The sequence below is a fragment of the Mus caroli genome, unplaced genomic scaffold (genome assembly GCF_978045245.1).
Source record: "Mus caroli unplaced genomic scaffold, Mus_caroli_1 scaffold_16, whole genome shotgun sequence".
Classification (NCBI taxonomy): domain Eukaryota; kingdom Metazoa; phylum Chordata; class Mammalia; order Rodentia; family Muridae; genus Mus; species Mus caroli.
Genome location: NW_028227271.1, coordinates 99,855,853 through 99,868,197, shown reverse-complemented (window position 1 = coordinate 99,868,197; position 12,345 = coordinate 99,855,853). Strand labels below are relative to the sequence as shown.

At 38.3% G+C, this 12,345-nt stretch overlaps 1 protein-coding gene across 1 annotated transcript in view; it reads left to right on the top strand.

Annotated features, from left to right (window-relative positions):
- Nucleotides 1-3,938: 3,938 nt before the first annotated feature.
- The window catches only part of C6 (complement C6), a 91,229-nt gene continuing 82,822 nt past the window's right edge, over nt 3,939-12,345 (top strand). The window contains exons 1-4 of the mRNA XM_021183668.3: nt 3,939-4,071; nt 8,395-8,557; nt 10,423-10,579; nt 11,808-11,952. Of these exons, the coding sequence (XP_021039327.1) occupies nt 8,415-8,557; nt 10,423-10,579; nt 11,808-11,952 (445 nt within the window). The 5' untranslated portion in view covers nt 3,939-4,071; nt 8,395-8,414. The remainder of the gene's footprint in view (nt 4,072-8,394; nt 8,558-10,422; nt 10,580-11,807; nt 11,953-12,345) is intronic.

The window sequence follows — 12,345 nt, the reverse complement described above, 5'->3', positions numbered from 1 at the left end:
TATAATAAAATAATAGCATGAATAAGAGTATAAGAGTAACCATTTTCTGTTTGTATGTAAGGCTCATTCCATAAGACCCAACCTAGCACCCTTGAAAAGACCAAGAACTATAACCAGATAGATCATATTCTCTATGTGAGAAATGACTAGTGTTATTCTGCTCCATGAATATTGAATTAAAATGACTCCTAATGACTTATTGCAATAGCCATAGATCCAAACATCTTTCAGCTCTCATCTGAGAAGTTTCTTCTTGAGATATTTTAGAATGAACAAAGATCTTCAACTGGTCAATATACAGAGAAGAAAAGGCTGTGAAGTGCTCAGCCCTTTCTGGGACATCTATATCCCACTCATCCTCACATGGCTCGGGGATCTTCTTGGAAGAAAGGGAAGAAACAAGGCAAGAGCTAGAGGTGGTGGAAACCATCGAGAAAACAGACACAACAGGGCAGTTTGCAAATATAGACTCATGTTGATTGTGAAAGCACATGCAAACCTGTGCAAGCTCCAGCCAGACAAAATCCAGGCAAAACATGTGGAAGGTGGACATACATCACAAGCCAAGCAGCTTTTGACTTTTCATAGGCTCTGGAAGAGGTTAAACCAGTTGTCTTTAATGATATCACACATGGTAGATCAAAAAATGCCAAGGCATGAAGACTAACTTATTAAACAAACAAAGGAAGGAAGGAAGGAATATCAAAGTTGTATGGGAAAGAATGGGAGGGAGCTCAAGGAAGGAGTTGGAGAGGAGGTGAAGTTTTTCAAAATATATGAACTTCTCAAAGAATTGATGAAAATGTTTAAAATAATAGATACAGAATACATTCTAGCTTCTCAAGTATCCAGCAAAATGCAGCCTTTGTGCCAGGTCCAGGAAGCACATTGGATCAAGGAGAGGATGCTACAGTTGGTAATGTAAACAGTGGAGGCTATTGCACTCACTGATATGTGGATATTAGCCAAGAAACTTAGAATACCCAAGATACAATTTGCAAATTCACACAAGAAAATCAAGAAGGAAGACAAACACGTGAATACTTCATTCCTCACTAGAGTAGGTAACAAAATACTCATGGAAGGAGTTACAGAGACAAAGTTTGGAGCTAAGATGAAAGGATGGACCATCTAGAGACTGCCCCACCCAGGGGTCCATCCCATAATCAACCACCAAATGCAGACACTATTGCATATGCCAGCAAGACTCTGCTGAAAGAACCCTGATATAGCTGTCTCTTGTGAGGCTATGCCAGTTCCTGGCAAATACAGAGTGGATGCTCACAGTCATCTATAGGATGGAACACAGGGCCTCCAATGGAGGAGCTAGAGAAAGTACCCAAGGAACTGAAGGGCTCTGCAACATTATAGGTGAAACAACACTATGAACTAATCAGTAATCCCAGAGCTCGTGTCTCTAGCTGCATATGTAGCAGAAGATGGCCTAGTTGGCCATCATTGGGAAGAGAGGCCCCTTAGTTTTGCAAACTTTATATGCCCCAGTACAGGGAAACACCAGGGCCAAGAAGCCCACTTCTTGGGTGGGTGGGTAGGGGAGTGGGGGAGGGGTAATAGGGGACTTTTGGAATAGCATTTGAAATGTAAATGATGAAAATATCTAATAAAAAAAGAAATGGCATACAGACTGATAGTGTCAATCACTTAGAGCAGATTGTGTGAGCAGGACTAGGGACATTAAACACAATCATTTAAACTCAACTTCTAGTCATTTTAAAAGAAACACAAAAAAGGAAAAGACCATGATAGCCCAACACATTCCTATTTCTTTTGTGTATAAGAGTTTTCATGTATGGTTTCCTTTTTCTTTTTTTTTTTTTTTCTCTTTTTCTTTTATTAGATATTTTCTTTATTTACATTTCAAATGTTATACCCTTTCCTGGTTCCCCCTCTGAAAACCCCTTATCCCCTCCCCCTGCTCATCCACCCACCCACTCCCACTTCTCTGCCCTGGCATTCCCCTAAACGGGTGCATAGAGCCTTCACAGGACCAAGGACCTCTCCTCCCACTGATGGCCTACAAGGCATCCTCTGCTACATATGCAGCTGGAGCCATAACTCCCTCCATGTGTACTCTTTGGTTGGTGGTTTAGTCTCTGGGAGCTCTGGGAGTAATGATTGGTTCATTTTGTTCTTCCTCCTATGGGACTGCAAACTTTTTTTTTTAATTTTTAATATTTTTATTACATATTTTCCTCAGTTACATTTCCAATGCTATCCCAAAAGTCCCCCATAGCGCCCCCCACTTCCCTACCCACCCATTCCCATTCTTTTGGCCCTGGCATTCCCCTATATTGGGGCATATAAAGTTTGCAAGTCCAATGGGCCTCTCTTTCCAATGATGGCCGACTAGGCCATCTTTCGATACATATGCAGCTAGAGACAAGAGCTCCGGGGTTCTGGTTAGTACATCATGTTGTTCTGACAATAGGGTTGCAGATCCCTTTAGCTCCTTGGGTACTTTCTCTAGCTTCTCCATTGGGAGCCCTATGATACATCCAATAGCTGACAGTGAACATCCACTCCTGTGTTTGCTAGGCCCCGGCATCGTCTCACAAGAGACAGCTATATTTGGGTCCTTTCAGCAAAATCTTGCTAGTGTATGCAATGGTGTAAGCGTTTAGAAGCTGCTTATGGGATGGACCCCTGGATATGGCAGTCTCTAAATGGTCCATCCTTTCATCACAGCTCCAAACTTTGTCTCTGTAACTCCTTCCATGGGTGTTTTGTTCCCAATTCTAAGAAGGGGCAAAGTGTCCACACTTTGGTCTTCATTCTTCTTGAGTTTCATGCGTTTAGTAAATTGTATCTTATATCTTGGGTATCCTAAGTTTTGGGCTAATATCCACTTATCAGTGAATACATATTGTGTGAGTTCTTTTGTGATTGTGTTACTTCACTCAAGATGATGCCCTCCAGGTCCATCCATTTGGCTAGGAATTTCATAAATCCATTCTTTTTAATAGCTGAGTAGTACTCCATTGTGTAAATGTACCATAATTTCTGTATCCATTCCTCTGTTGAGGGACATCTGGGTTCTTTCCAGCTTCTGGCATGTATGGTTTCCTAAGCCAAACAGTGCAACTTGTCCCTCCTCTTAGTCTACTCCCATACTGACTAACAAAGTACATTTACTGCACTTGAGACGTGGAATGATTAGCACTTTCCCTAATGAGAACCTGCAGTATTTGTCTGCAAGAATGGTCAGGTGGATACAGAGCATGTGGAAGAAGTAGGAGACAGACTCGGGTTTTCCACACTTGGTTGACTTTGACTTGGGATTTTCTTGGCAGAATCACTTGGTTTTGAATCTATTGTCATTAGGAGAGAAAAAAATGGTTCCTCACTGAATACAAATGCTCCTGAAAAAAAAAGAATAACTGTTTCATTTTAATTTTTAATTTCCTTTGCTTCTATTCTGTTCCCTTACACTCACAAGTTTTCTCACTAATCAATTGCCAGCAATTTTACACATTACAAAAATATAGGGCATTTTATGTGATCTTGATTCTCAGGCCCCTGTCAATACCTTGGAAGCCCCATGATTGCCAAGACACCGATGAAAGTTAATAAGTTAATTTCTTAGTACATTGGTTCCTCAGTAGCTAGTGTCCGAATAAATTTATTGTACACTTAGAAGAAGACCTATGCACAGCGTTTTTTCCTGATCTCTAGAATTATCTCTCACTCCACAGGACAAGTGGAACCACACCTACTTTCTAAAGACGTCTCTGCAGCCACAAGAGCTATTGCAACAACTCTGAATGTGGAAATCACTGCAAATAACTCAAAACCATAGAAACTGCTATGCTTAGAATTTTGGGGTTTCTGCTTATCTAAGCTAATTATTTCAAAAGTCAGAGTTTCGACACAATGTTTATTCTGTCAACAGTTTAGGTCACTGTTAGGGTTTTTGGACTGTACTTGTGTTTCCCAGTAGTATAAAGAAGGACGCTTTGGATGTTCACACAAACCCCTGCTTAGGGTGTGAGTCTTTGGTTTCTATAGCCATTCAGAGCTTAGGTTCCTGAGCACAACTAGGTCAATTTGAAGGTAAGTGATCTAATGATTTCTATTTCAATTTTAATATTTCAAAATTGTAGATCATGTTTCCAAGAGACTCCCCATGTCAAGGAGAAAGTATACTTCTCAGACTATCAGTGTTTCTTTGTCTTTCTTTTGAACTAAGAAATATCTACTTTGCTTAAATTTCAAAAGAACCAAAGGTTCATAGACTTTGAGTCTCTTGTGAGTTAAACCGCAGTAAAAGGAAGAGCAGACACATGCTTCAGCCAAGGTTAGCTATGTGTCTGGACTCCAAGCCTACAATTAGCAGTGGTAAGTATCCTTTTTAGAGCCTCTGGGACCCCATAGGATAAAATGTGAGCTCTAAGAGGTTCAAGAAGTCTGCAAACAGATGAAAATGGAAAGATAAACTGTAGCATCTGCTGAGTTCTGTCAGGCCAGGTGCACTGAACTGCCCTGCAGATATGTTGTTTATGAGAGTAATGTGTACCTAAAGGTGATGGGAAACTGTGAACTTCCTTCTCAACCAGGATTCTCTAATGGTCACCAAGCCATCTTCAATGGTTCAGTGAGACTGTTGACTTCTGGAGAGGTCAAGAGGGTAGAGCAATTACCAGAAAACTGCAAAAACAGCTGCCCTTGTACTGTGAGCCCAGATTAGAAGTTGTTTCTCAATGATTCTCAATAATTCTCCCTCTCCCTCTCCCTCTCTTTCTCTCTCTCTCTCTCTCTCTCTCTCTCTCTCTCTCTCTCTCTCTCTCTCTCTCTCTCTCTCTCTCTCTCTCCAATCAATTCTACTGAACATTTGTTAATTTATATTTCCATTAAAAATATGTGCCACTGAGTCAAATATTTACATTAACTATTAGCTACCCTTAAAGTGTTTAAAGAAATTAAGAATCAGCAAACAAGGAACTATATGATAATATATGTTGAATGATGATAACATTAAATTAAAGAGACACTTTTCTTTGTATGAGAATTCCTCTTTTAACAACAACAAAAAAATCACCCTTTTTCCCCCTAATTTACTTATCTTAGTACCCAAGAAAGACACTCAGGACCTTGTACATACATGCAAGACAAGCAGTCAAATGCTGTGGCACTAATTGACATGCAAACCCAATAACCTTTCATCAAAACAAAATTGTTATAAAAGGAGAAGTTGACAGCCAGTTTTGTAACTAGTGTCATCAAATAAGTTGGGAGTCACCATCTTTTTTATATTCCCCTAGCAGATGTACGATCAAATAATAGATCAGAATATTTTATGTAAGCTCTGTCCTGGAAACTTTGATGATAATTGTGAAGAAAATCCACCTCTGATTTCAAACATCTACAAATCAAAGCAGATGGTATTTACTAAGAACTGAGGCCTAGTGATGTCACACATTGCCAATTATCCCAACCATTTCCATACTAAGTATACAAAATTAAGAGTTTGTTTTCTTTCTAATATGTATAGGGAGATTTTAGAAAGAATATATCTCTGCAAAGAATGATTCTTTAAGACTTGCAAGCATTTACATGGATAAATCACCCACATTTTCTCTGATCTCTCTCATCCCTGTGCTTTTAAGATGCTGAGGCAAAAACAAACAAAACAGGAAATATGAATTACCAGGGAACAACAGTGAATAGGCAAGTTGAGTGATCTGTAAAGGAGACCTGATTTGACTATCAAAATAAACTAGGGCTACAGAAGCTTATGAGTTGGGTTAAAAGAGACTAGCCAAAAAACATGAGGAAGATCTTCAATGTCTGCCTACCCTTTGCTGACAGAGACAATGGCTTCCATTTCTCTGTATCATGTTCACAGCCCACCAGGATCAGATACACAAATGCAAGTAGAATGCCATTAACATTGAAGACTGTATTCAACATGTGGCCCTTTCCTCTGATCTGTCAGATAAGATAAAAAAAAAAAAAGTCTAGCAAGAAAGTCCTCATTTCTGAGTCCATTAGAGAAACAATTCTGACACCCACCGTTGGCTTAAAATAAAATCCATTGTCCCATTGTATTGTTGCTGACATATCCTTTTATCACAAATAAGAAATGTAAGCTCATTACATTAAAATATAAGCAGAAAATAATCCTCTGAGACAGTTAAAAGAACTATAATTCAGTAGGATAATTGGGCAATATTAAAAATTGTATGTTTGCAACATACTTGCTGTCTTCATGGATATGCATCTAAAGTGTACTAACACCTAATTACAGAGTTGTGGCAATTGCTTATACTGAATTTTCACAATGATGATAATTGTTAAACACAATTGAGGAATAAAACTATGTAGCCAACAACAGTGAATAGAAATAGCCAGCACTGGGGCCTAAGCCTGTAATTCTAGCCATAAGAAGTCTGAGGCAAGAGGATAGGAAGTTTCAGATCAAATTGAGCTAGTTAAGTGAGTTCAAGGCTAAAATGGGTGAATTGGCAAGACCTTATCTCTAAATAGCATATCAAAAGAGATCTGGAGACATAGATAGTGGTAGAATATTTGTTTAACATGCATTGGTTTAATGTATAGTACCAGAAAACAAAACAAAAATTAAGGACATAAATATTTCCCTATTAATAGGAAAGATATTATGTCTTGAAAAACCTAAGCAGCATAATATGACTTCTTCTGCTGTGCTTGCATACATATAGCTAGGGTGTGTCCATATATTTTTATTGACATATAACAAGACATGTAACTATTAGTTTTTGTTAGAAATAAATAAGCTGAGACATAATGAAGGTAAGTGAATGTCATTTTTTGTTTTAGATGAAAGTTACTATATTAACTGCAAGAGCATATATTGTATTCATTATTAGAGCAAATTCAAATTGTGAATGTCAGGAACTAGTGGTGACTTTTAAATAACTCCAGATACTCCCACAGCACACCAAGAGAACACACACACATCCTGATTTTTATTCAAGCATTAGTCATGTAAATCTTTCTTGTACTCAGGGTAGTATAACTCTGGACATCCCAATGTTCCAGTAATCTGATAATTAATATTGCTAGAAAATTGGCAAAAGAATGCACTTCATTCAAGAGTCAAGCATTTTGAATCAGCTCATAGCATGCTGCCTCAATTGTACCTCCTTGAACTTCACTGTCAGTGATATAGAGAAGCGTGGTTCTTTCTCTCTTTTTTTAATTGAAAAATAGATTATTTGCTAATCTAGATTTCCTTTTCCCCTACCCCTCCCAGTTCCTGCCTCCACTCCCATTCAGGTCCACGCCCTTTCTGTCTCTCTTCAGAAAACAAGCATCCACCTTTGGAATAATAACAAAATAGATTAAAACAGAGTTAATTAACTAATTGATTAATTAATTAAAATATGACAAAGCAAACAAGTAAAAGAACCAAAGAAAACACAAGAGATGCTGTGAATATAGCAGAATTTCATTAGGACTTATGAATTCTAGTCCTCAGGACTGAAGGCTCTAGGCACTAGCTCAAGTTCTCCATGTTCAATGAGTGTGTAGGTGTTGTCTTAAAAAATAGGGCTTTAATGTCATTTTGTGGAAAGTCACCAATAGCCTTGGCAGTACCTGGGTTGTTTAGGAATTCCTATGGTACCCCATTAACCAACAACTTAATTAGATATAGCATATTTCAAATACTGGAAATTTCATTTGGCGATGAGAAATTTCCAGCTGGGCTTCTGTTGCCCTCCTCCCCATTATTTGGCAATTTAATGTACATCACCTTCATATGTTTATATATTTTAGGAAGATTCTACTGTATTCAGTTTCCTTATGACTCATCAACTACCCCTTTGTTTTCCCATCCCATAATCCCTCCCTTGCCTGCTTTCCTTCCCCTCTCTGTTTGATCCTCTCATTCCTGTCTCCCCTTCTCCCCCATTCATAACTATCTACCATATTTCTTATCCTAGAGGACTCTAATGTGTATCACAGCTCTAACTTTCTATGAACCATCTATAAAGGACCAAGGCAGTGAACTCTTGCTTGAGCTCCCTACAGAGTAGCCTAGACTTCTCCCCCAGTTTCCAGAAAGTATGAAAAAACTGAGTGTACCCAAGCTAGCACAGCATAAAATGAGTGGCTATTCTGAGAAATATACTATAAAATTTTCAATATTTTCATGAATTAAGTGTCTTCCAAATACATACTACATAATGTATCTTGTTTATTATCACTAGTTATTATATATGAAGTATATATTTAGGTTATCACTCTGTTAATTTTTATCCTAAAAAAATCTTTTTAAAAATCACACTTATATGAATTCACATATGAATTTATAGATTAACTTGTCATGTGAAACCTAGAAGAATGAAAGATAAGTAAATCTCATTACTTACCTATCAGGGCATTCTATTTCAGGGTCTGGAGATTGTGGAAGCATGACCAGACATCTTACCTTGTGTTTAATTTTGCTGGTCATACTGATTGACAAGAGTAAAGCCTGTTTCTGTGACCACTACCCATGGACTCACTGGTCCAGCTGTTCTAAGTCCTGCAATTCTGGAACCCAGAGCAGACAGAGGTGGGTGTGAGATATTCAGAATATTCTGAAGGATATCAAGGATGGGATAAGCAATATCAAATAGATCTTACTGTGCAATGAAGAACAATTATATTTCAACTAAGAACTTAGTATATCAGTCAGGATTTGAGTTCTATTTTACATGAAGTTGAAATGAAGTTTCTACTTTTGTTCTTTCTGCAAAATTAAAGGACTTCATAAAAATGATTAAGAATCTATACAGGGTGTTTATCTTTAATTCCTTAAAGCATCACATAACTCTCTGCTTGCCTACAGTTAATGAGTTAATTATACAGAATTTTATAGTCATTAAACAAATCCAAACTGGACATCAACTGAACAGCACTGCTATTTCCTTGATTGTTGGCACAGTTGATATAGCAAGAAAATTGTGCTTACTTACCAATATTTAATAATTCAATCTTTTCACAATTCAGACTCCTCAACTATACATCTTGCTTGTATCCATTAGATTTTTCTGTGCTCTTTCTTGATTTGCTCACATGACTTAGAGAAATTTTAATCCAGAAATATGGCTATTCTGGCAAGGGATCACACACAAAGACCTAGATCTGTGTGATCTGGATGAAATGCAGACATGCCACACACCTTTAATCCCTCTGCCTGTAATACTACAGACATGCCCTTAGTACACACCTTTAAGGTAAAATTAGTTTGTAGAAGGAAGAAGCCATGTTTGAAAGTGGTATGTAATTGAAGGGCAGACAACGTGATGAATCAGATAACCATTTGACAGAATAAGTCAGTGATAGGATATGCCTATCTCTTGTGAGAATAACACAGAAAAGAGAAGCTATTTAAGAGCACAGAGAGTCAGGCAATTGGGACTCAGTGCAGTGAGTACAGTGCAGTGGAGTTGAGTTCATTCATGAGATCATGCACTGCAGTGTAGGTCAACAGAGGCAGTTGAAGCCAGAGAATAAGGAGCCAGAAGAGTAAAACAAACTGCTAGAGTCAGTTTGCAGCCAAGCAGAGCAATTCATTTTTTTAAAAAATGAGAAAAGCCATATTAAATCAGTCCACCTGGGGAGGAGTATTTAACCAGAGCAGCCAAGTTGAACCAACCAGCCAAAGTTCAGGAAGAACTAGAAAGAGTGAGCTTATTCATCAGTAAGCCTCCAAGACAATTACATCAGGCGACTAAAAGTCACTTGTACTACATGACTTAAGAGAAAAAACACATAGTTCACATTGTTTACTATTATACTTCTTTTAGAGAATTATTTTTAAAAAGTATTTTTCTGTATCTCATTAAATTTACCAATTGACTTCCAATAAACAGTCCATGAAGTATGCGAAGAGACTCTTCTTCAAGAGTCATTCTAGCGTTCTCAACTGCCTTCTAGAGAGAAGGAGATGTAGTCCATCCCTCTCAGCTGCGCGCTGTCAAGCTCCTCCCTGGGTTCTCAAGCTCTCTTCAATCTTTAGTTTTCACTGCTTTCATATAGCAGTATATTCCTTTCCATTTCTACTTAGGGAATTTACATCAGTATTGTGAATTTTCTCCCTGATGTCAATATCCTAATCCAACTCAAACATTCCATTTTGTGTCAGCATCTTTCAAACATAGAGTAATTCATGAACAACCTTTATACTTAGAAGGGCTTCTTGTGTGGCTTAATGATTGGCCATCACTGTCTTGAAATTCTCCACTTTTGACTCTCCTTTTCATTATGATCTTGAGCTCTGTAAGGTTGTACAAACTATCCATGCACCATCCTTCCTGATGTCTATGATAATGTTATATTCTTATTCTTGGTAGGTAATGCCATACAATATTTTATTATTGATGTGAAGGCACTGTGAAAACACTGACTTTGAGTAACTTTTTCTCACTGTTACAGACGAATAGTAGTGAACAATTACTATCGGGAAAACTCATGTGATAAGCTTTGTATCAAGCAGGAGACCAGAAAGTGCAACTTGCAGACATGTCCCATCAACTGTGTCCTAGGAGACTATGGGACATGGTCAGACTGTGACCCTTGTACTGAAAAACAGGTATGTGAGCCACAGACATACCCAAATAATCTGAGTCCCAAGTAAGTGTCAGTATCCCATAACAGATTCAGTATAAGAGACATTGAATTTTTGAAAATACATTGTCCTAATTTTCATTAGAGGAAAATTGTGTTTAGTGGTGATGGTGGCAGTGGTGATGGTGATAGGGTTCTATTACATGAACTTTGGACATATGAACACCAAAAGGAAAGTCCACCTCTGATCATACCACACTTATCCATATCGGAACCCCACTGACTTCTCCTGAGACTTCTGAAAGCAAAAATAAATGCTAAAAACTTCTGCTTTTATCCAGTGCTTAAAACTAAACTGAAATAAGGGAAATAAGTCAAGATCCTGACCCTTTGTTCTTCCTCTAAACTCTGTTTACCCTTCAGAAAGTCCCTTAACTTGTTTATTTTTTCCAGCTGCAGTATTTACCCAGCTCTTAGGCATTCCTGTAAAGGCCACATCATATGACCAACATTAACCTCAGTCAGAGTCCTGTGTTCCCAACAGCTACACATTACAGAGGAAGAAGAAACTTCATTTGTGGAAGACAAACTCCGAGAACTGTGCTGGTTCCCTTAAGTCAATCATGAAAACCGCATCCTAGTTTATGTTTATATACAGCGTATGTTCCAGCTCCTTAGGGGACTAAGTATTTTGACCAAGAATGTACCATTAATTAATACCGGATCTGTATTTTGAACTCAGGCTTTCCTGGAATTTAAGTCAGCACCGGCTAATTCTGTCATATTTCTACCCTCACTCTCCATTTTCCTCCTCATCAAAATGTGTCAAAGTGTGGCGAATATGTCAAATCAGTTTCCATAGTGACTACTTTCTGATGCAAAAACATCTCAAGAACCTTTCCCATTTGTCACTTGACACTGTCAGAGATATAAAAGGACTATTTTATTGCCTGCACCCAGGAGACCCTCAGTAAACACTTTTGCATTTGCTGTTGGTGTAATTTAGAAATCATATGATTTCGGAGTGAGGAAAAGCCTTCTCATTTTTCACTCTGGGAAACTGAGGCAAACCAAGTGCTGATTTACTAAAAAGATGCACTATAATGAAATTGAGGGGAAGTATTAGTGCAGTCCAGGTACTGTCACGATGGGAAAGATTACAACTGTGACTGACAAGGACATCCTAGGATGGATTCTTACTTTGACTTTGGTATTGCTTTGAAATTATTCACTCACCCTTACTTCTCTTTCAGGTTAAAGTTAAATCTGTCCTGCGCCCAAGTCAGTTTGGGGGGCAACCATGCACAGAGCCCCTGGTGACCTTTCAACCATGTGTCCCCTCCAAGCTCTGCAAAATTGAAGAGACTAAGTGCAAGAATAAATTCCTCTGTGACAGTGGTAATATATTCTGCTAAAAAATTCAGTCTCCACTAAAAATACTGACTGCCAGGAAAAGCTATGAAAGAAAAATCCTTCCCCATTGTAAGCATTCAGGGGACTGTTGTTATGTTACAAATTACCCAGGCACTCAGGTGTGAAATTAGCTTTCGAGACTTAATAATCTTGACCAGTTCCCTGATACGTTTGCTTAAGTAACAGTGTTCAAAGCCCTACTTTATTATAGCGGTGGAGAGGGAAAGAAGAGGACAAAAGAAAAGACAGTAGCAGATTGTTTAACAAATAGATATTAATACCACAAATCTATAATGAGGATTACCCAAAAGTGATGAGACAGGGGGTGGGGGTGGGGGACAGGAAAATGGCTCAGTGGATGAAGTAGCTTGCAGCCAG